Source organism: Aquarana catesbeiana, linkage group LG04 (genome assembly GCF_042186555.1).
Source record: "Aquarana catesbeiana isolate 2022-GZ linkage group LG04, ASM4218655v1, whole genome shotgun sequence".
NCBI lineage: Eukaryota > Metazoa > Chordata > Amphibia > Anura > Ranidae > Aquarana > Aquarana catesbeiana.
Genome location: NC_133327.1, coordinates 690,679,485 through 690,703,812, shown reverse-complemented (window position 1 = coordinate 690,703,812; position 24,328 = coordinate 690,679,485). Strand labels below are relative to the sequence as shown.

Sequence of the window (24,328 nt, the reverse complement as noted above, 5' to 3'; positions counted from 1 at the left end):
GCATACATAACCTTTTCAAAAGCAATAATACAATTTCTCTTGAATAGGTTCAGAAGCATGTTCCGTGTGTTCGATATTCTCAGAGCATATATCACACTATATACCTTACAGCCACCATCATAAATTACACAGCAGCTCTTTCATCTCTCGGGAAATGTGGACTGAGGCATCAGAGCTGTCATTTGTAATATATGATCTATATAAGAGGAGTACAATCTCCACAGGCTGCTCCTTGCCCATCACTGGCTCATCTCCCCTCCCTCTGACTTCCAGAAATCTTTTATAAGTCCGGCTAGCTGAGCCGATATCTAATCCAATACCCCTTCAAAATTTACCAAAAAGAAATGGTGAGCTGCGCTTTACCACCATACCCAATCCTGAACGGTGAGGAACACCAGTGCTATGTCTGAAGCCTCTGTAAGCCTTGTGATAGACACCGTCTAAATTGAAAGTCAAAACCATGATGGAAATCTGCTACTGAATATCCATTTATTGATAGCAAAGGCTAAAATCCAGCCAATAGAAAACTTACGCGTTTCAGTCACTTAGGCTTTAGTCAAAGGAGCAACGACTAAGGCCTAAGAGGCTCAAATGTGTAAGCTTCTCAGTTGGCTGGATTTTAGCCTTTTATATCAATAGATGGATATTTAATAGAACATTTTTCTATTTTGACCCCTGATAATTGTAAAAAATAAAATTGTAAAAAAAAATAAACATAAAATAAAGAAATAAATAAACTACTGACACCAGTGGTGGAACTGCCAGGGTCCCAAAGGACCGCCACCGTGGAGAGAACAACATGTGAAAGGGTCCCACAGTGCGAGTAAAGGGCCCCAGGATCAGTGGGAAAGACCCGGGGCAGAGGGGTCCATCATGGTTTCTGGCACCGGGGCCCTGAAGGTTCTAAGGTATGCCTCTGATTAACCTAATTGTCTCCTCTGTTGTCACTGTTGCAGGAAGTAGGGAAATCTTCCCAATGGGGAAGAAGACAGAAAGCTAGGATTAAAGTTTTAAACACGATTGGTCTGACTATCAGAGTATTTGTTCCAGCTTGGTGAAATTATTCTGTTTTTATAGATTCTGGTATCCTGTGCCATGAACTGACCAAGTCCGGTAACATGAAGTAAAACAGGCAAAACGTGACCAGCGTGTGAACCTCTCCACACCTCCTCCTCTAAATGTCCTCTGACCTCCAGGTCAGCATCAGGGCCTGCTGGCCCTCATAGGAATCCTCAATGAGGAATGTGTTAAGCAATTAACCCCACGATTCCCTGATCGGGAAGGAGGGAAACCTCAACATGGAACTAACAGTAACACATGATTGTCAAATTTGTGGTAAGAGGAGGCAGATATATAGAAGGCATTCTTTTTATTGTGGTGATAAGAGAGAAGAGCGCTACATCAAAGGTTTTAGAGTCCAGAAGTTTTAATTTCATTAAACTCAGAAGAAGAAAGTCAAATGCATCTCAGAGGTTTGTACATAACCCTTCTCATCATGGCTTAAGATGCTGTTTGGAATACAAGATCGGCAGACTTGGGGGATTGTTGAGGTGTAGAGATGGCTCCTTCTTCTGAATTCAACTTCATCAGTTGGCTATGGAGCTGGTGAAGCCATCTTCAGAAGAAGGAACAATCTCTACACCTGAAACATCCACAGTCCTCCAAGTCTGCCAATCTTTCATCTGCTTGGACCTTGAAGAAGGGGACACACCCTGAAAGCTTGTCCTGAAAAATTGTATGTTAGTGCAAATAAAAAAAAAAGTATCACGGACAGTACTCAATTTTCTCAATCTTTCATCTCAAACAGAATTTCAGACCCCGATGAAGGACTTTACAAAGCCCTGAAACACGTTGGGTTTCTTAATCTTGGATTTTTATAAAGATAAAAAGTTCTGGAGCCTAAAACCCTTGGCGTGGCACTCTTGTCTCATCTAAACGCCTTGATCTTACTCAAAGTTTTCTGAAGGCCCTTTCGTACCTAAAAGCTGCATAAAAAAGAGCTACTCTGCTCTACAATATAGATTTCCATCCCGCATTGTGAAATGTTGAGAAAAGTGGAAAGATAGCGCTGGACCCAGAGGGTTATCTTACTGGTATTCTTATCCTAAGGTATTGATGTAAATCAGGGGTCTCCAAACTTCCTAAACAAATGGCCAGTTTACTGTCCTTCAAACTTAAGGAGGAGCAAACTGTAGCCACTGGAAGTAGAAAAGGTCTTGACATTGGTGGGAATAAACAATGCCCCATCTTTGGTGTCAGTGGGAGGAATTGTGCCACATACTTGGTATCATTGAGAGGAATTGTGCCCCATCATTGGTGTCATTGAGCCCCGTTGTTGGTTTAATTGGGAGGAACTGTGCCTCATTGTTGGTGTCATTGGGAGGAACTGTGCCCCATTGTTGGTGTCATTGGGAGGAACTGTGCCCCATTGTTGGTGTCATTGGGAGGAACTGTGCCCCATTGTTGGTGTCATTGGAAGAAACTGTGCCCCATTGTTGGTGTCATTGGGAGGAACTGTGCCCCATTGTTGGTGTCATTGGAAGAAACTGTGCCCCATTGTTGGTGTCATTGGGAGGAACTGTGCCCCATTGTTGGTATCAGTGAATGAAAATAGTGCCCCAAGGTCCAGATCAAAGAAAGCAAAGTGGAGACCACTGGTGTAAATGATCTGGTTCCTGGGCACGTGGCTTCTACACCCCACATTATCCTTGGCTTGTAGTCAAATGTATCGAAAAGTGAAATTGAAGTGTCACACCACTGCTAAGAGGTCCGGATACAACTTTATTCCAATAAAAGTCAGGGGTACAGTGCAAAATGTATCCAACACGTTTCAGGGGTCCAGCCCCCTTCATCAGGGATAGAAAGAACATAAGAAGTTTTCTATATCAATCTGATATGGGTACAACATCCCCTCCATGTAGTCATAATTAAAACCAAATAATCAAACGTAAAGGGAGTGTCAAAATGATTATACAAGAATAAGAACATGAGTGCGGTTTCATTCCTCTTTTTTTTGGGAACCGCACTCATGTTCTTATTCTTGTATAATCATTTTGACACTCCCTTTACGTTTGATTATTTGGTTTTAATTATGACTACATGGAGGGGATGTTGTACCCATATCAGATTGATATAGAAAACTTCTTATGTTCTTTCTTAGCTCTAGTGTGAAGTGAAGGAAAGTCTCGACTTTGGGACACGGATGGGGAGGAAGATCTGAGGGGGGGGGGAAGATCTGACGGGGGGGAGGAAGATCTGACGGGGGGGGGGGGGGAGGCTCCATTGTTCTATCAAAAGTGAAAAAAAAAAAAGGTTTTGCCTATAGTTCTACTTTATATCCTAAATGAAAAAAAAATCAAAGTAATCGGCAGATTCAGAGGAATTGGTGGTTGAAGTTTCATTCGAATCTGCTTTTTTTTTTTTCTGTAAGACGTGAGCTTGACTCCACCCACTTCTACCTCCTCCTCCTTCTTATAGGTCCATTAATGTGACACGTGGCTTTGCATATATAATGTTGTTAGACCACTTTATGCATTTTGACCCCCGAAATAAATTTGGCTACTTTTTGGATTGTACCCCTGACTTTTAACCACTTGACCTCTGGAAGATTTACCCCTCTCCTCATGACCAGGCCATTTTTTATGATAAGGCACTGCGTTACTTTAACTGACAATAGCGCGGTTGTGCGACGTTGTTAATGCGTTCACAGTGAGCTGCTTTCACTAAGACCCCTTTCACACTGAAGGCGTTTTTGCGCTAAAAATAGGGCCTGAAAAGCGCCTGTAAACTGCCTCTTCTGCAGCCCCAGTGTGAATGTCCGAGGGCTTTCAGACTGAGTCGGGGAGCTTGCAGGACAGGAAAAAAAAGTCCTGCAAGCAGCATCTTTGGGGCAGTGGGGGAGCGGTGGGGGAGCAGTGTATACAGCGCTCCCACACCACCCCTACCCAGGGCCAGATTAAGAGCAACATGGGCCTGGTGCTAAGGATTTTGGTGGGCCTTTTTATGGAAATAAATAAAATGAAAACGCAAACAATTTTTGTTAAATTTAAATTAAAAAGAGAGATTGGGGTGTGAGAGAGTGGTTAAGAGAGAGAGAGAGAGAGGGGGGGTGATAGCGAGATGGGGGGTTGAAAGAGAGGGGATGAGAGGGAGGGGGAAAGAGAGAGAAAGGGGGTGAATGAGAGAGAGGGGGTGAGAGAGAGAGGGGACGAGAGAGGGGGTGAGAGAGAGAGGGGACGAGAGAGAGGGGGTGAAAGAGAGAGGGGACGAGAGAGGGGGTGAGAGAGAGAGGGGACGAGAGAGAGGGGGTGAAAGAGAGAGGGGACAAGAGAGAGGGGGTGAGAGAGAGAGGGGACAAGAGAGGGGGTGAGAGAGAGAGGGGACAAGAGAGAGGGGGTGAGAGAGAGAGGGGACAAGAGAGGGGGTGAGAGAGAGAGGGGACAAGAGAGAGGGGGTGAAAGAGAGAGGGGACAAGAGAGAGGGGGTGAGAGAGAGAGGGGACAAGAGAGAGGGGGTGAGAGAGAGAGGGGACAAGAGAGAGGGGGTGAGAGAGAGAGGGGACAAGAGAGAGGGGGTGAGAAAAAGGGGAATAGAGAGAGGGTGAAAGAGAGAGAGGGTGGTAAGGGGTGAAGGGGGTGAGAGAGAGAGAACAGGGTGAAAGAGAGGGGATGAGAGAGAGAGGGGGGTGAGAGAGAGGGGGTGAGTCTGTGGGAGGCACAGCATAGTACATAACACGGGGGGGGGGGGAATAGCATAGTACATTACATGGTTGGCACAACACATTACATGGTGGATACATGGATACAGCACATTTAATGGTAAGCAAAGCACAGTACATTACATGGTGGGCACAGCACATTACACAGTTGGCACTGCCTAATACAGCACATTACAAGGTAGGCACAGTTCATTATATGGTGGGCACAGCACATGACATGGTTGGTACTGCACAACACAGAACATTGCATGGTGGGCACAACACAGCACATGCACACGGTGGGCACAGGACCTTATATGATGGGCACAGCACATGACATCGCGGGCACAGCTGAGCACATTACATGGTGGGCACTGCACATTACAAGTGGGCACTGAACAGCACATTATATGGTGAGCACACAGCATATTATATGGTGGGCACTGCACAGCACATGACAAGGTGGGTACTGCATGACACCACATGACATGGTGGGCACTGCTGAACAGCACAGTACATTACACAGTGGGCACAACACACTGCATGCTGGGCACAACACATGGCAGGGTGGGCACAGCACATGACATGGTGGGAACTGCACATGACATGATGGGATCACTGCATGGCACAGCACATGACATGGTGGACACTGCAAATTACATAGCTGGCATTGCAAGGCACAGCACATGACATGGTGGGCACTGAATGGCACATCACATGACATGGTGGGCACTGCACATTACATGGTGGGCACTGCAAGGCACAGTACGACAGAGGGGGCACTGCACATCACATGAAGGGCAATGCAATGCACATGGTGGGCACAGCACATTACATAGTGAGCACTGCAATGTACAGCACATGACATACTGGACACAGCACATTACATGGTGGGCACAAGAGAGCACATTACATGGGGGGAGCAGCAGTCTGTCCCCAGCACAATAATTACACAACATCCCCCTAACAAATGTACTGACCTTATCATAACAGCATGGGAGATGTCCTTCCTCCCGGGCTCCTGCTGGTTAGGAGAACATCAGCGCCCCTCCCCCAGACACTGAGGATCTGTGTTAGTGTAACAGATCCTGTGATAGGAGTCAGGAGGCATCCACAGAGACAGGACTCGGCTGCACTGACTTGTCTCCTCCATGTGTGCACAGAGGGCTCCTCTTCCTTCAGGCACACAGATATCGATAAGCCACTGCCATGGGCCTATATTGAGGGAGGGGCCTATAATAAGGGAGGGGCCTGGAGCTGCAGCTCCACCAGCCCCTATGTTAATCCGGCCCTGCCCCTACCCATTGAAATGAAGGGGCACCGCTGCTGAAGTGCCTGGCAGCTGCGCTTTTCGGGCGCTATTAACCCTTTCCTAGGCTGCTAGCGAGGGTTAAAAGCGCCCCGCTAGCAGCCGAATAGCGCCGCTATAATGCCGCCAGCCCCCCACCCCAGTGTAAAAGGGGTCTTAGGGATGTGCTTTGCAGGGAAAAAAAATCCATCACATTCCTGCTGACAGAATAGAGCTCTGCATTGTTTCTCCTAGACCAGGGATATGCAATTAGTGGACCTCCAGCTGTTGCAGAACTACAAGTCCCATGAGGCATAGCAAGACTCTGACAGCCACAAGCATTACACCCAGTGGCAGAGGCATGATGGGACTTGTAGTTTTGCAACAGCTGGAGGTCCGCTAATTGCATATCCCTGTTCTAGATGATCAGCGGGTGCCGGCAGACATCCATTGGCCGGCACCTGCTGCTCGCCTTCTGCTGTGACTAATCCCAGTAGAAGCGGCACGCGCCCCCCTACCCGGAAGTGCAGAATCACATATCTATATATCTATATCTATATATATGATTCTGCACAGAACAGCCACCCTGTAGTAGTAAATCCGCTATGGGGCGGTCAGCAAGTGGTTAATGAAATAAGATTGTCACTCTTTGCAGTGGTGTGGCGCTTCAATTTCAGATCTCGTGGCATTGTGAAACGTGGCTTATCTGACAGGCAGTGCCAGCGGCAGAGCATTGCACCCGACTGCCACTCTGCATTGTGCCCCCTGCACTGACCTGAGCCATTTGGTAAACTCTGACAAGTCCCCCCGTGATTGCTACACAAAGCTTCCAAACGTTCAGACTTCATGGGGTCCTCGGAGAATACAAGACCCGACCAATATGGAGGAGATAGGGGGCGGAGTCACACTTACTTGGCTCTCTTGGCCATCTCGTTCCCGTCCCAGCGGGGGCTGTAGGGGTAGTTCTTCTGGGCCTGGGAGTAGAGCTGCCCGCTGTTGGTGAAGTGATAGACGGACTGAAAGGTCAGGGTGGGCTGATCCCGTGGGAAATACAGAGGGAGGTCAACTGCGAAGACACAGAGAGACATTTATGGGACACGTTATTACCACCCAAGAGACAACAAAAACATTGTTTAAAAAACACTTAACCCCCCCACCCCCCAACGCACCCCACCCCACCCCCACCGCACCCCACCCCAGGCCTTTTCTGGTACTTTTAGCTTACATGAAAAAATCTGTACTTTTTGCTAGAAAATTACTTAGAACCCTCCTAAACATTATAGATATATTTTTGGCAGAGGCCTTAGAGAATAATATGGTGGGTGTTTTTTTTTTTTTTTTGTGTCATGTGGTATTTGCACATTTTTTTGGGAAAAAAAATGCACTTTTTTTTAATTTTAATTCAAAAACAAAAAAACAATATAATGCCCAATAGTTTGGTAAAATATAAAAGATGATGTTATGCCAAGTAAATAGATACCCAACACGTCACGCTTTAAAATTGCACAGGCTCGTGGAATGGCGACAAATTACGTACATTTTACTATCCATGGTGACGCTTTAAAGGCCTTTACAGGTCACCACTTCAGATGTTCAGAGGAGGGTCTGGTGCGAGAATTGCTGACCATCATCTGATGTTTGTGGTGATACCTCACATATGTGGGAGGGATCGCCGTTTGTGTATGTGTGTTCACGATTGCGAATGAGGACGGGAGGGAACTACATTTTATTTTTTTTTTAATTATGTTGACACTGTCCCTTTAAATCTCTATTTTTTTTATTGTTATCATAGGGAATATAAAGTCAGTATCTCACAAAAGTAAGTACACCCTTCACATTTGTGTAAATCTTTTCTTCTATCTTTTCATGTGACAACACTGAAGAAATGACACTTGTCTACAATGTAAAGTAGTGAGTGTACAGCTTGTATAACAGTGTAAATTTACTGTCCCCTCAAAATAACTCAACACACAGCCATTAATGTCTAAACCGCTGGCAACAAAAGTCAGTACACCCCTAAGTGAAAATGTCCAAATTGGGCCCAATTAGCCATTTTCCCTCCCCGGTGTCATGTGACTCGTTAGTGTTACAAGGTCTCAGGTGTGAATGGGGAGCAGGTGTGTTAAATTTGGTGTTATCGCTCTCACTCTCTCATACTGGTCACTGGAAGTACAACATGGCACCTCATGGCAAAGAACTCTCTGAGGATCTGAAAAAAAAGAATTGTTGCTCTACATAAAGATGACCTAGGCTATAAGAAGATTGCCAAGACCCTGAAACTGATCTGCAGCACGGTGGCCAAGACCATACAGCGGTATAACAGGACAGGTTCCACTCAGAACAACCAGGTGAGGAGGACAAAGACAAGTGTGTCTTGTCTACAGTCAAGCATGGTGGTGGGAGTGTCATGGTCTGGGGCTACATGAGTGCTGCCGGCACTGGGGGGCTACAGATCATCTGCGGCAGAGAGAGCCATACCCCCCCCCCCCCCCCCCCAATACCAATCACCCTCCCGCCCACATCCAATTCATCGAGCTGCCTGGGCCCCCCTGCTAGCCGGGGCCCCGTACAGGACGACTGGTGGTACCCCCTTATCTATGGCCCTGTCAGGGTGCAGCTCCTTTATTTTGAATGCGCTGCCATAACAAAAACACACATTACCCTGAACATGTATTAACACAACGCAAAGATGTATATGGGCCCCTAGGGGCCCGCTCACACAAGCTTTGGCCTCTGCAGAGCGATTCGTGTTCAGAGAGCATGTGACGGCCAGTGACCACCTGCTTTAATCCCCTTACTGGCGCATTATCTGATCACAGCCGCATGTATTGCACGCTGCTGCGAATCGCTTATAGAGCGGCCCCATTCACGTGAATGAGTCGCTATTGGCGGGCGTAGTGACAGGGGGAATAATTCCTGCTGCAGCCGCAAATCATTCACCTGCAGAATGTGTTAACTCTTTTCATTACACAGCAGATGATTGGTTGCCGGGCGATCCTAGCAACCAATAAACATCCAGCTCTGTGATATTGATCTCTGCTCTGCTCGATGTACACCTGTGTAGGAGATTTCTACCTACACGGTATGTGTGTGTGTGTGGGGTGGAAGGGGGCAGAGGACACTATGGGGGGGTGCAGGGGACAGAGGACACTATGGGGGGGTGCAGGGGACAGAGAACACTATGGGGGGTGCAGGGGACAGAGAACACTATGGGGGGATGCAGGGGACAGAGGACACTATGGGGGGTGCAGGGGACAGAGGACACTATGGGGGGATGCAGGGGACAGAGGACACTATGGGGGGTGCAGGGGACAGAGGACACTATGGGGGGTGCAGGGGACAGAGGACACTATGGGGGGTGCAGGGGACAGAGAACACTATGGGGGGATGCAGGGGACAGAGGACACTATGGGGGGTGCAGGGACAGAGGACACTATGGGGGGTGCAGGGGACAGAGGACACTATGGGGGGTGCAGGGGACAGAGGACACTATGGGGGGTGCAGGGGACAGAGAACACTATGGGGGGATGCAGGGGACAGAGGACACTATGGGGGGTGCAGGGGACAGAGGACACTATGGGGGGGTGCAGGGGACAGAGAACACTATGGGGGATGCAGGGAACAGAGGACACTATGGGGGGTGCAGGGGACAGAGAACACTATGGGGGGATGCAGGGGACAGAGGACACTATGGGGGTGCAGGGGACAGAGGACACTATGGGGGGGGGATGCAGGGGACAGAGGACACTATGGGGGGTGCAGGGGACAGAGGACACTATGGGGGGGGGGGGATGCAGGGGACAGAGAACACTATGGGGGGTGCAGGGGGCAGAGAACACTATGGGGGGGTGCAGGGGACAGAGGACACTATGGGGGGGAGGATGCAGGGGACAGAGAACACTATGGGGGGTGCAGGGGGCAGAGAACACTATGGGGGGGGGTGCAGGGGACAGAGGACACTATGGGGGGGGGGTGCAGGGGACAGAGGACACTATGGGGGGGGGGGGGTGCAGGGGACAGAGGACACTATGGGGGGGGGTGTAGGGGACAGAGGACACTATGGGGGGGTGCAGGGGACAGAGGACACTATGGGGGGTGCAGGGGACAGAGAACACTATGGGGGGTGCAGGGGACAGAGAACACTATGGGGGGATGCAGGGGACAGAGGACACTATGGGGGGTGCAGGGGACAGAGGACACTATGGGGGGTGCAGGGGACAGAGAACACTATGGGGGGATGCAGGGGACAGAGGACACTATGGGGGGTGCAGGGGACAGAGGACACTATGGGGGGTGCAGGGGACAGAGGACACTATGGGGGGTGCAGGGGACAGAGGACACTATGGGGGGTGCAGGGGACAGAGAACACTATGGGGGGTGCAGGGGACAGAGAACACTATGGGGGGATGCAGGGGACAGAGGACACTATGGGGGGGTGCAGGGGACAGAGGACACTATGGGGGGTGCAGGGGACAGAGGACACTATGGGGGGTGCAGGGGACAGAGAACACTATGGGGGGTGCAGGGGACAGAGGACACTATGGGGGGTGCAGGGGACAAAGAACACTATGGGGGGATGCAGGGAACAGAGGACACTATGGGGGGTGCAGGGGACAGAGAACACTATGGGGGGATGCAGGGGACAGAGGACACTATGGGGGGTGCAGGGGACAGAGGACACTATGGGGGGGGGGATGCAGGGGACAGAGGACACTATGGGGGGTGCAGGGGACAGAGGACACTATGGGGGGGGGGGATGCAGGGGACAGAGAACACTATGGGGGGTGCAGGGGGCAGAGAACACTATGGGGGGGTGCAGGGGACAGAGGACACTATGGGGGGAGGATGCAGGGGACAGAGAACACTATGGGGGGGTGCAGGGGCAGAGAACACTATGGGGGGGTGCAGGGGACAGAGGACACTATGGGGGGGGGTGCAGGGGACAGAGGACACTATGGGGGGGGGGGTGCAGGGGACAGAGGACACTATGGGGGGGGGGTGTAGGGGACAGAGGACACTATGGGGGGGTGCAGGGGACAGAGAACACTATGGGGGGGTGCAGGGGACAGAGAACACTATGGGGGGTGCAGGGGACAGAGAACACTATGGGGGGTGCAGGGGACAGAGGACACTATGGGGGGTGCAGGGGACAGAGGACACTATGGGGGGGGGAATGCAGGGGACAGAGGACACTATGGGGGGTGCAGGGGACAGAGGACACTATGGGGGGGGGATGCAGGGGACAGAGAACACTATGGGGGGTGCAGGGGGCAGAGGACACTATGGGGGGGGATGCAGGGGACAGAGAACACTATGGGGGGTGCAGGGGGCAGAGAACACTATGGGGGGGTGCAGGGGACAGAGGACACTATGGGGGGGGGGATGCAGGGGACAGAGAACACTATGGGGGGTGCAGGGGGCAGAGAACACTATGGGGGGGGGGTGCAGGGGACAGAGGACACTATGGGGGGGGGGGTGCAGGGGACAGAGGACACTATGGGGGGGTGCAGGGGACAGAGGACACTATGGGGGGGGTGTAGGGGACAGAGGACACTATGGGGGGGGGTGTAGGGGACAGAGGACACTATGGGGGGGGGTGCAGGGGACAGAGGACACTATGGGGGGGATGCAGGGGACAGAGGACACTATGGGGGGTGCAGGGGACAGAGGACACTATGTAGGGGGGGGATGCAGGGGACAGAGGACACTATGGGGTATGCAGGGGACAGAGGACACTATGGGGGGATGCAGGGGACAGAGGACACTATGGGGGGATGCAGGGGATAGAGGACACTATGGGGGGGGGGATGCAGGGGACAGAGGACACTATGGGGTATGCAGGGGACAGAGGACACTATGGGGGGATGCAGGGGACAGAGGACACTATGGGGGGTGCAGGGGACAGAGGACACTATGGGGGGGGTGCAGAGGACAGAGGACACTATGGGGGGGGGGTGCAGAGGACAGAGGACACTATGGGGGGGGGGGGTGCAGGGGACAGAGGACACTATGGGGGGTGCAGGGGACAGAGGACACTATGGGGGGGATGCAGGGGACAGAGGACACTATGGGGGGGATGCAGGGGACAGAGGACACTATGGGGGGGGTGCAGAGGACACTATGGGGGGGTGCAGGGGACAGAGGACACTATGGGGGGGGGGGTGCAGGGGACAGAGGACACTATGGGGGGGTGCAGGGACAGAGGACACTATGGGGGGTGCAGGGGACAGAGGACACTATGGGGGGGTGCAGGGGACAGAGGACACTATGGGGGGGTGCAGGGGACAGAGGACACTATGGGGGGGTGCAGGGGACAGAGGACACTATGGGGGGGGTGCAGGGGACAGAGGACACTATGGGGGGGATGCAGGGGACAGAGGACACTATGGGGGGATGCAGGGGACAGAGGACACTATTAGGGGATGCAGGGGACAGAGAACACTATGGGGGGTGCAGGGGACAGAGGACACTATGGGGAGTGCAGGGGACAGAGGACACTATTAGGGGATGCAGGGGACAGAGGACACTATGGGGGGGGGGGGGTGCAGGGGACAGAGGACACAGGACACTATTAGGGTTGCAGGGGGCAGAGGACACTATGGGGGGGTGCAGGGGACAGAGGACACTATGGGGGGGGGGGGTGCAGGGGACAGAGGACACTATGGGGGGATGCAGGGGACAGAGGACACTATGGGGGATGCAGGGGACAGAGGACACTATTGGGGGATGCAGGGGACAGAGAACACTATGGGGGGTGCAGGGGACAGAGGACACTATGGGGGAGGTGGGTGCAGGGGACAGAGGACACTATGGGGGATGCAGGGGACAGAGGACACTATGGGGGGATGCAGGGGACAGAGGACACTATGGGGGGATGCAGGGGACAGAGGACACTATGGAGGGATGCAGGGGACAGAGGACACTATGGGGGATGCAGGGGACAGAGGACACTATGGGGGGATGCAGGGGACAGAGGACACTATGGGGGGATGCAGGGGACAGAGGACACTATGGAGGGATGCAGGGGACAGAGGACACTATGGGGGGGTGCAGGGGACAGAGGACACTATGGGGGATGCAGGGGACAGAGGACACTATGGGGGGATGCAGGGGACAGAGGACACTATGGGGGGTGCAGGGGACAGAGGACACTATGGGGGGTGCAAGGGACAGAGGACACTATGGGGGGATGCAGGGGACAGAGGACACTATGGGGGGTGCAGGGGACAGAGGACACTATGGGGGGGGGTGCAGGGGACAGAGGACACTATGGGGGGGGGGTGCAGGGGACAGAGGACACTATGGGGGGGGATGCAGGGGACAGAGGACACTATGGGGGGGTGCAGGGGACAGAGGACACTATGGGGGGGATGCAGGGGACAGAGGACACTATGGGGGGGGGGGGTGCAGGGGACAGAGAACACTATGGGGGGATGCAGGGGACAGAGAACACTATGGGGGGTGCAGGGGGACAGAGGACACTATTAGGGGATGCAGGGGACAGAGGACACTATGGGGGGGGGGGTGCAGGGGACAGAGGACACAGGACACTATTAGGGTTGCAGGGGGCAGAGGACACTATGGGGGGGTGCAGGGGACAGAGGACACTATGGGGGGGATGCAGGGGACAGAGGACACTATGGGGGGGGGGGTGCAGGGGACAGAGAACACTATGGGGGGATGCAGGGGACAGAGGACACTATTAGGGGATGCAGGGGACAGAGAACACTATGGGGGGTGTAGGGGACAGAGGACACTATTAGGGGATGCAGGGGACAGAGGACACTATGGGGGGGGGGTGCAGGGGACAGAGGACACAGGACACTATTAGGGTTGCAGGGGGCAGAGGACACTATGGGGGGGGTGCAGGGGACAGAGGACACTATGGGGGGATGCAGGGGACAGAGGACACTATGGGGAGGGGGGGTGCAGGGGACAAAGGAAACTATGGGGGGATGCAGGGGACAGAGGACACTAAGGTGGGGGGTGCAGGGGACACTATGGGGGGGTGCAGGGGACAGAGGATACTATTAGGGGATGCAGGGGACAGAGGACACTATGGGGGGGGTGTGCAGGGGACAGAGGACACTATGGGGGGGGGTGTGCAGGGGACAGAGGACACTATGGGGGGGATGCAGGGGACAGAGGACACTATGGGGGGTGCAGGGGACAGAGGACACTATGGGGGGATGCAGGGGACAGAGGACACTATGGGGGGGGGGGTGTAGGGGACAGAGGACACTATGGGGGGGGTGCAGAGGACAGAGGACACTATGGGGGGGGTGCAGAGGACAGAGGACACTATGGGGGGGGGTGCAGGGGACAGAGGACACTATGGGGGGTGCAGGGGACAGAGGACACTATGGGGGGGATGCAGGGGACAGAGGACACTATGGGGGGGATGCAGGGGACAGAGGACACTATGGGGGGGTGCAGAGGACACTATGGGGGGGTGCAGGGACAGAGGACACTATGGGGGGGGGGGTGCAGGGGACAGAGGACACTATGGGGGGGTGCAGGGGACAGAGGACACTATGGGGGGGTGCAGGGGACAGAGGACACTATGGGGGGTGCAGGGGACAGAGGACACTATGGGGGGGTGCAGGGGACAGAGGACACTATGGGGGGGTGCAGGGGACAGAGGACACTATGGGGGGGTGCAGGGGACAGAGGACACTATGGGGGGGTGCAGGGACAGGGACACTATGGGGGGGGGGGTGTAGGGGACAGAGGACACTATGGGGGGGTGCAGGGGACAGAGGACACTATGGGGGGGTGCAGGGGACAGAGGACACTATGGGGGGGTGCAGGGGACAGAGGACACTATGGGGGGGTGCAGGGGACAGAGGACACTATGGGGGGGTGCAGGGGACAGAGGACACTATGGGGGGGGGTGTAGGGGACAGAGGACACTATGGGGGGGTGCAGGGGACAGAGGACACTATGGGGGGGGGTGTAGGGGACAGAGGACACTATGGGGGGGGTGCAGGGGACAGAGGACACTATGGGGGGGTGCAGGGGACAGAGGACACTATGGGGGGGTGCAGGGGACAGAGGACACTATGGGGGGGTGTAGGGGACAGAGGACACTATGGGGGGGGTGTAGGGGACAGAGGACACTATGGGGGGGGTGCAGGGACAGAGGACACTAGGGGGGGGTGCAGGGGACAGAGGACACTATGGGGGGGTGCAGGGGACAGAGGACACTAGGGGGGTGCAGGGGACAGAGGACACTATGGGGGGGTGCAGGGGACAGAGGACACTATGGGGGGTGCAGGGGACAGAGGACACTATGGGGGGGTGCAGGGGACAGAGGACACTATGGGGGGGTGCAGGGGACAGAGGACACTATGGGGGGTGCAGGGGACAGAGGACACTATGGGGGGGGTGCTAGGGGACAGAGGACACTATGGGGGGGGGTGTAGGGGACAGAGGACACTATGGGGGGGTGCAGGGGACAGAGGACACTATGGGGGGGGGTGTAGGGGACAGAGGACACTATGGGGTTGGGGGGTGTAGGGGACAGAGGACACTATGGGGGGGGTGTAGGGGACAGAGGACACTATGGGGGGGGGGTGTAGGGGACAGAGGACACTATGGGGGGGGTGTAGGGGACACAGGACACTATGGGGGGGTGTAGGGGACCGAGGACACTATGGGGGGGGGGTGTAGGGACAGAGGACATGGGGGGGGGGGTGTAGGGACAGAGGACACTATGGGGGGGGGTGTAGGGGACAGAGGACACTATGGGGGGGGTGTAGGGGACAGAGGACACTATGGGGGGGTGTAGGGGACAGAGGACACTATGGGGGGGGGTGTAGGGGACCGAGGACACTATGGGGGGGGTGTAGGGGACAGAGGACACTATGGGGGGGGTGTAGGGGACAAAGGACACTATGGGGGGGGTGTAGGGGACAGAGGACACTATGGGGGGGGGGTGTAGGGGACAGAGGACACTATGGGGGGGGTGTAGGGGACAGAGGACACTATGGGGGGGGGGGTGTAGGGGACAGAGGACACTATGGGGGGGGTGTAGGGGACAGAGGACACTATGGGGGGGTGTAGGGGACAGAGGACACTATGGGGGGGGTGGGGTGCAGGGGACAGAGGACACTATGGGGGGGGTGGGGGTGCAGGGGACAGAGGACACTATGGGGGGGTGTAGGGGACAGAGGACACTATGGGGGGGGTGTAGGGGACAGAGGACACTATGGGGGGTGCAGGGGACAGAGGACACTATGGGGGGGTGGGGGTGCAGGGGACAGAGGACACTATGGGGGGGGGTGGGGGTGTAGGGGACAGAGGACACTATGGGGGGGGTGGGGGTGTAGGGGACAGAGGACACTATGGGGGTATAGAGGATACTATGGGGGGGTGGCAGGGATAGAGGACACTGCATTGGGGGCACAAGAAACTTGCTATGGGGGGGAGGGACAGAGGACACTGCAATAGGGGGGGACCCCTTCTCACCTGGGAGTAGGGACCCTATCACCACCCCTAGGGATGGGAACCCCATCTCCAGACCATGCTGGCTGGCGTCAGCCACCCTTGGATGCCAGGATGGGGGCAGTAAAATCTGAGCCCCCCACCCACACGCCCCCTCGGGGTGAACTGGCTTTATATCAGTGAAGCCCCTTATAATCAGGTAAAGCTGTCCTGTTATGATTAGGAGGTGAATGTGACCCTCCATACATTCACATACATTGAATCCGGCTCTTAGGTGGATAAAGGTTGCGGATCGTTTTCTTAGTGATTGGGATTCGATCGATGTGAGGGATCTGAACGTTCCCTTTCAGGATGCGGCTCTATAATTGGGTTGGTGAACAATGATAGGGTGCTGCGGGGCTGCGCTGGATGGCGAGGAAAAAAAAGAAGCAGCGCCTGGAATTCAGACAGACAGGAAGTCACCTGGAATCACCCGGCTCCGCGCTCCGCTCTCCATACAGAACATTCTCTACTAAACTGTTTACAAGACCAGAAGGACAGAGAGAGAGAAACCGACATTTCCATTGAGCAACGAACGCTGGGAGGGGGAGGGGGTGTTCCCGGGTCACGGCTCTGCATTGTGTGCGGGTTATAGGAGGACAGAGAGGAAGAAACGATCTCCGCCATTCATTACATTCCTCTAATCATCTCCACAACCCGGACACATCCCGGACACCGATCAAATCCCGACACCGATCAAATCCCCGGACACCGATCAAATCCCCGGACACCGATCCCAATCCCCGACACCGATCAAATCCCCGGACACCGATCCCAATCCCCGGACACCGATCCCAATCCCCGGACACCGATCCCATCCCCGGACACCGATCCCAATCCCCGGACACCGATCAAATCCCCCGGACACCGATCCCAATCCCCGGACACCGATCCCAATCCCCGGACACCGATCCCAATCCCCGGACACCGATCAAATCCCCGGACACCGATCCCAATCCCCGGACACCGATCCCAATCCCCGGACACCGATCCCAATCCCCGGACACCGATCCCAATCCCCGGACACCGATCAAATCCCCGGGCACCGATCCCGCCCCCAATCCGATATCCTGGCGGGTGCAAAGCTATAGGCAGTACCGGCACAGGTGCGTTTAGCACTCAGCACAAAGATGTGAAACTGCGTCCCCCTCCCCCCACTGTTAATGCAGGGCTCTACAAATCCCAGGTCACCATGGCAACTAGAAATTACATCCTGGCACCTGGCTTCACACCTATTTTATTCAAATCGCAGTGTCATTCCAGACATTGCAGGTTTCTGTGCAGCTGCGGCTTCGGCTCTCTCTCTCCACAACTGCCTCCCATTGACTGCAATGCAAAAATCAACTTCCTTTGACTTCAATGAAAAATCGCCCTCCCAGTGACTTCAATGAAAAATCGCCTCCCAGTGACTTCAATGAAAAATCGCCTCCCAGTGACTTCAATGAAAAATCGCCTCCCATTGACTTCAATGAAAAATCGCCTCCCAGTGACTTCAATGAAAAATCGCCTCCCAGTGACTTCAATGAAAAATCGCCTCCCATTGACTTCAATGCAAAAACTTCTATCGAGAACTTCCTCTCCACATGCCACTCCTATCACTTTGTGAGTCTGAAACGCATCGCTACAAACTCACACAGGAGACTATTTGTAACCGCACTCCAAACGCAATGCGTGAGGATCGCATCTGTAGGAAAACATAATATCCAGCCTGTCGTGAGAATCTGTGGGTTTGAAAACGCATCCAGAATCACAAATGTGTGAACCGGGGCGGCTCCATTCACACCCGGGGGTTCTGGGATTGCGGCACAATCACTGCGACTGTGCCGCAAACCGCAGGGTCAGGTGCCATTATTTTCAATGCACATAAAACGTGGTGCGGTTTTGCCGTGATTGTCGCCAGGGAAAAAAATCGCAGCTTTTGAATCTTGTCACCCAAAACAAGATCCTTCTCCTTTTTGGGGGCGACAAGCTTCAGGCGATGCGAATCGCCCCGCAGTAAATCGCACGACAATCTCAGCAAATCGCATGAAGCGCGTCGCCCAGATGAAGCTCCTGATCCTTCAGGGTAACAGGTAATTCTGTAGAATGGGCTACCGCCCCGTGCCCAGGGAAGCTTCCCCTCCTGCCCCACCCCTGACTATAGAACACCCCGAGTGATCGAGACTTCAAAGTGGAACTAAACCCCAACGATTAAACCGCTTACCCAAAACACTTCCATTTAGGCATGCAGCTGTTTGTATAGTTCCCCTTTTAGTTTCATTTTCTAGAGATAAGAAGAAGGGAGGAGTTCTGTAGTCCGGGAGGGGAGACCTCAGGAGCGGCTGACAACACGTCCTGGGATTTCAGTGCAGAGGCGGCGTTGTCAGATCACTACAGGAAGTTGGAGCTCGTTAGATTTCCCATCACAACAGATTTTTATGTTTTATGTTTTTTTTTTTTTGCCAAGACATACACCAATTCGGGACTGTCCACCCCGGAGGAGCGCCACCTACAGGCACAGCGACCTACCTGTACATCACTTCCTGCCCTCAGAGTACCCCTCCCTCGACTCCCGCTCTCATTGGATACAGCAGGGTTTTCTCAGCGGGTCCCAACCAATGATGAACGGCTGAGGCCTGCGGATCGGCCAATCACAGCCCAGAACTCTGCGTTGAAAAACAACAAAGAACTCTGCACAGAGGGGACGAGCGCTCTGATTTTTTTTTTTATTATCCCTGCAAAGCAGGAAGAAGTAACAAAGAGATTTAGTAAAAATCAGCACATATTACACATTGTTAACCCTTTAATCGCCCTCTAGATGTTAACCCCTTCCCAGCCAGCTTCATTAGTACAGTGACAGTGTATAGTATTATCACTCATCACTGTATTAGTGTCACTGGAGATGTCCTTTCACACTTGTGTGACTTGTCCTGCGACTTGGAACTGCAAAGTCACATGACAAGTCGTACCCCATGATTTCCAACGAGTACCGTTCATATCTCTGCGACTTCAAGATGCACCGACTTCAAAGTAGTCCTTGTACTTACATTTTTACTCCCCCCCAAGTGCGTTGCCTTACATTTTTCAAACTTTACGGACTTCAAAGTAGCCCCTGCACTACTTTGATGCGAGTTGAGGTCCACAGACCTCAGGTTTACACAGGCATTCCCTGGAATCGCAGTAAAATTGCAGCAAAATCGCATGACTTTCAAGTCACAGCAGTGGAAAAAGCGCCTTAGTCAGCCCCCCCCCCCAGTCAGTTAGTGTCAGATTTCCCGCCGCACTATCGCAGTCCCATTTTAAGTCACTGATCTCCACCGCTAGTAGTATAAAAAAGAATTCCAGTATATATCCCATAGTTTGTAGACGCAATAACCTTCACACAGACCGATCAATATAGAGCTATTGGGATTTTATTTTACCAGACGTGTAGCAGAATACATTTTGGCCAAAATGTATGAAGAAAATTAATTTTTTTTTTAATTGGATATGTTTTATAGCAGAAAGTAACAAAATATTTTTTTTCTAATAATTTTCTGTGTATATATATATATATATATATATATATATACAGAAAATTAGAAAAAAAACAATATTTTGTTACTTTCTGCTATAAAACATATCCAATTAAAAAAAATTATATATATATCTTTTATTTATATAATAAAAAATAAAAAAAGCAGTGGTGATCAAATCCCACCATAAAAAAGCTGCATTTGTGTGAAAAAAAAATGATATAAATTTTATTTGGGTGCAGCCTTACATGATGGCGCAATTGTCAGTTAAAGTAACGCAGTGCTGAATAGGAAAAAATGGCCTGGTCATGAAGGGGGGTAAAACCATCCGGAGCTTAAGTGTTTATATCTCATAGTCTGTAGACGATATAACTTTCATACAAACCAATCAATATACACTTATTAGAATTTTTATTTTTTATTTTTACAAAAGACAGAATTCATTTTCACCTAAATATATAAAGCAATTTTATTTTTTATTTTTTTTTTATTAAATATGTTTTATAGTGGAAATATATATTTTTTATTCTAATTTTTTTCGTCTTTTTTCATTTATATTAAAATAAATATTTAATAATTATATTAAATAAAAAACGCAAATGTGATCAAATATCAGCAAAATAAATCTCTATTTGTGTGAAAAAAAAAAATAAGATAAATGTCATTTGGGTACAATGTTGCACGACTGCGCAATGGCCAAATTAAAGTAGTGCAGTGCTGAATAGCAAGTAATGGCCTGGTCATGAAGGGGGGGGGGGTAAACCTTCCGGGGGTGAAGTGGTTAAACAGAACCTGTCACCAGACCATCAATTTCAACAAAAATCTTCCCAGAGGAGTTTTTGTGTATTTAATATCATTTATTCTCGTTATTTACATTTATAATCCTCTCTTGTGTGGATATCCAAAGAGCTGGCCGCCATCTTGGATGTGATGTCATCAGCACCAGGAAACTCACAGCTGTCCCTCAATGGACACTCAGGGGGTCTCAAACTGGCAGCCCCTCCAGCTGTTGTGGAACTACAAGTCCCATCATGCCTCTGCCTGTGGGAGTCATGCTTGTAACTGTCAGTCCTTGCAATGCCTCATGGGACTTCACAACATCTGGAGGGCGCCAGTTTGAGACCCCCTGCTCGATAGTATTTCTCCCCTGGCAGCTCATGCAGGGGGGAGGGTGAAGGGAAGGGTAGAGGAGCTGGGCCAGCACAGACAGTAATTAGACACTTCCAGAAGAAGAGATTGACATGCGGAGGGAGGGGGATGTGCCAGGGAATCGACTCTTTCTATAAAAAAAAAGTTCTAGCAAGATCACAGCCGAGTGAATAGAAACATTTCTATAAAAGGTGAACTTTGCAAGCGAGCGATCAAAATACTTGATCTATCTGTGCTTTTAGCTGCACTTTTTTAGGCTGCTGACATCGTCTCTTTAAGGTGATATTTCAACTCTGAATAGATTGCTTTGTATTGTGCAAGAAGAGAAGAGGAAATAGATGAGGAAAGTGTCACTTACAGGACAAGGAAGATATTTCAATAAATTGCTACATCAAGGATCTGATATAAACCTGAATAATCACCGAATCACCCGACTTCACCAGCCAGTCACATGACAAGATCAACGCCTTTCTAATTACCCAACAAGGGAAGAATTGTCATCTATGTTCATAATGATATACAGTAACTGACAAAAGTAAGTACACCCCTCAGTGACATTTGTGTAAATCTTTTCTTCTATCTTTTCATGTGACAACACTGAAGAAATGACACTTGTCTACAATGTAAAGTAGTGAGTGTACAGCTTGTATAACAGTGTAAATTTGTTGTCCCCTCAAAATAACTCAACACACAGCCATTAATGTCTAAACCGCTGGCAACAAAAGTCAGTACACCCCTAAGTGAAAATGTCCAAATTGGGCCCAGTTAGCCATTTTCCCTCCCCGGTGTCATGTGACTCGTTAGTGTTACAAGGTCTCAGGTGTGAATGTGGAGCAGGTGTGTTAAATTTGGTGTTATCGCTCTCACTCTCTCATACTGGTCACTGGAAGTACAACATGACACCTCATGGCAAAGAACTCTCTGAGGATCTGAAAAAAAGGAGTTGTTGCTCTACATAAAGATGGTCTAGGCTATAAGAAGATTGTCAAGACCCTGAAACTGATCTGCAGCACGGTGGCCAAGACCATACAGCGGTATAACAGGACAGGTTCCACTCAGAACAGGCCTCGCCATGGTCCACCAAAGTAGTTGAGGTCACGTGCTCAGCGTCATATCCAGAGGTTGTCTTTGGGAAATAGACATATGAGTGCTGCCAGCATTGCTGCAGAGGTTGTAGGGGTGGGGGGGTCAGCCTGTCGGTGCTCAGACCATACGCCGCACACTGCATCAAATTGGTCTGCATGGCTGTCATCCCAGAAGGAAGCCTCTTCTAAAGATGATGCACAAGAAAGTCCACAAACAGTTTGCTGAAGACAAGCAGACTAAGGACATGGATTACTGGAACCATGTCCTGTGGTCTGATGAGACCAAGATAAACGTATTTGGTTCAGATGGTGACAAGCGTCTGTGGGGGCAACCAGGTGAGGAGGACAAAGACAAGTGTGTCTTGTCTACAGTCAAGCATGGTGGTGGGAGTGTCATGGTCTGGGGCTGCATGAGTGCTGCCGGCACTGGGGGGCTACAGATCATTGAGGGAACCATGAATGCCAACATGTACTGTGATCTACTGAAGCAGAGCATGATCCCCTCCCTTCAGAGACTGGACCGCAGGGCAGTATTCCAACATGATAACCACCCCAAACACACCTCCAAGACCACCACTGCCTTGCTAAAGAAGCTGAGGGTAAAGGTGATGGACTGGCCAAGCATGTCTCCAGACCTAAACCCTATTGCTCATCTGTAGGACATCCTCAAACGGAAGGTGGAGGAGCGCAAGGTCTCTAACATCCACCAGCTCTGTGATGTCATCATGGAGGAGGGGAAGAGGACTCCAGTGACAACCTGTGAAGCTCTGGTGACCTCCATGTCCAAGAGGGTTAAGGCAGTGCTGGAAAATAATGGTGGCCACACAAAATATTGACACTTTGGGCCCAATGTGGACATTATCACTTAGGGGTGTACTGACTTTTGTTGCCAGCGGTTTAGACATTAATGGCTGTGTGTTGAGTTATTTTGAGGGGACAGTAAATTTACACTGTTATACAAGCTGTACACTCACTACTTTACATTGTAGACAAGTGTCATTTCTTCAGTGTTGTCACATGAAAAGATTTACACACATGTGACTGAGGGGTGTACTTACTTTTGTCAGATACTCTAATATCAGACTAATACTCCGGAATACAGGAAATATTACAGACAAGCAAAAAGATTTATCCAACGAAAAACATCAGAAAAATTCCCTCTTTCCAAATTTTTGGGGGATTTTTGTCTACAAAGGATTCGTTGTATAAACAACCCCGGTGAATGTGCTTTCAATTCAAAACTGCCCTTTTACAGAGATAGTAAACCAAAGTTAAAGGGAAAAAAATAAAAAATCCCCTGCAAGGCAATGTGATAATGTGTGGGGTGCATCGCATACTAGCACATTATGAGAGACTTACCTTAAAACAAAGCCTTCCAGCAGCGCACTGTCACTGCTGAGAGGGCTTCCATCTTCACCCAGTCTTCCTTCCGGGTTCCCGGCCTCCGGCTACATGAGTGGCCAGCAGCGTGATGACGTCACTCCCGCGCAGGCGCGCGGGAACCGCCGTTTACATCATGGGCTCTCAAGGTCCGGCACGGTATGGTGGACCTTCAGAGCGCATGTGCCGGTGACGTCACTGACTGCATGCACTCTGAACATCCACTAAACAGTGCAAGCTTAGCAGATAGTCACAGGTAAGCCTTACTATAGGCCTCCCTGTAGGTAAAACTGGTAGAACAGAGTTTACTAACACTTTAAGGCTTACACCTAAAGTTTTTCAGTAGTTTTTGCAGAATTTTAAGGTTCCATGCACATTAGACGCTTAAAACACGCTGGATAAAAAAAATTCTACTTTGCCAGCATTTTGAAGTGTTTAGGAGTGTTTTAAAAAGTGTCTATGAGTGCTAGCCTTATTGTCAAGGAGTGGGCAGCCGCCGGCCTTCTTAACGACCAGTGAATGGCTGGTTGTTAAAGATTGGCCGACAAGCCTGCCGCCGCGTCACTAACAAAGGATGATTCAAAAGCTGACAGCGGCCGGCGTTCATCGCGACTGACGGTGGATCTAAAGCGGGGGACATTGTTTTTTGTTTTTTTTAATAAAGGATTTGTCAATAACTGTGCGAGTTAATTTACTTTTTGACACTTTTTTGGCGAATGAGTAGGGGTACAATGTACCCCATACTCATTAA

The 24,328-nt window shown here is 51.5% G+C and overlaps 1 protein-coding gene across 4 annotated transcripts in view; it reads right to left on the bottom strand.

Moving 5' to 3' along the window:
• The window catches only part of BABAM2 (BRISC and BRCA1 A complex member 2), a 289,298-nt gene that overhangs the window by 28,837 nt on the left and 236,133 nt on the right, over positions 1-24,328 (bottom strand). For 3 of the 4 annotated variants that reach the window (XM_073628773.1, XM_073628771.1, XM_073628772.1), the window contains exon 11: positions 6,897-7,050. In XM_073628773.1, coding sequence (XP_073484874.1) covers positions 6,897-7,050 — 154 coding nt within the window. Of the gene's footprint in view, positions 1-6,892; positions 7,051-24,328 lie in introns of those variants that run through there. The other variant, XM_073628774.1, reaches the window with a different exon arrangement.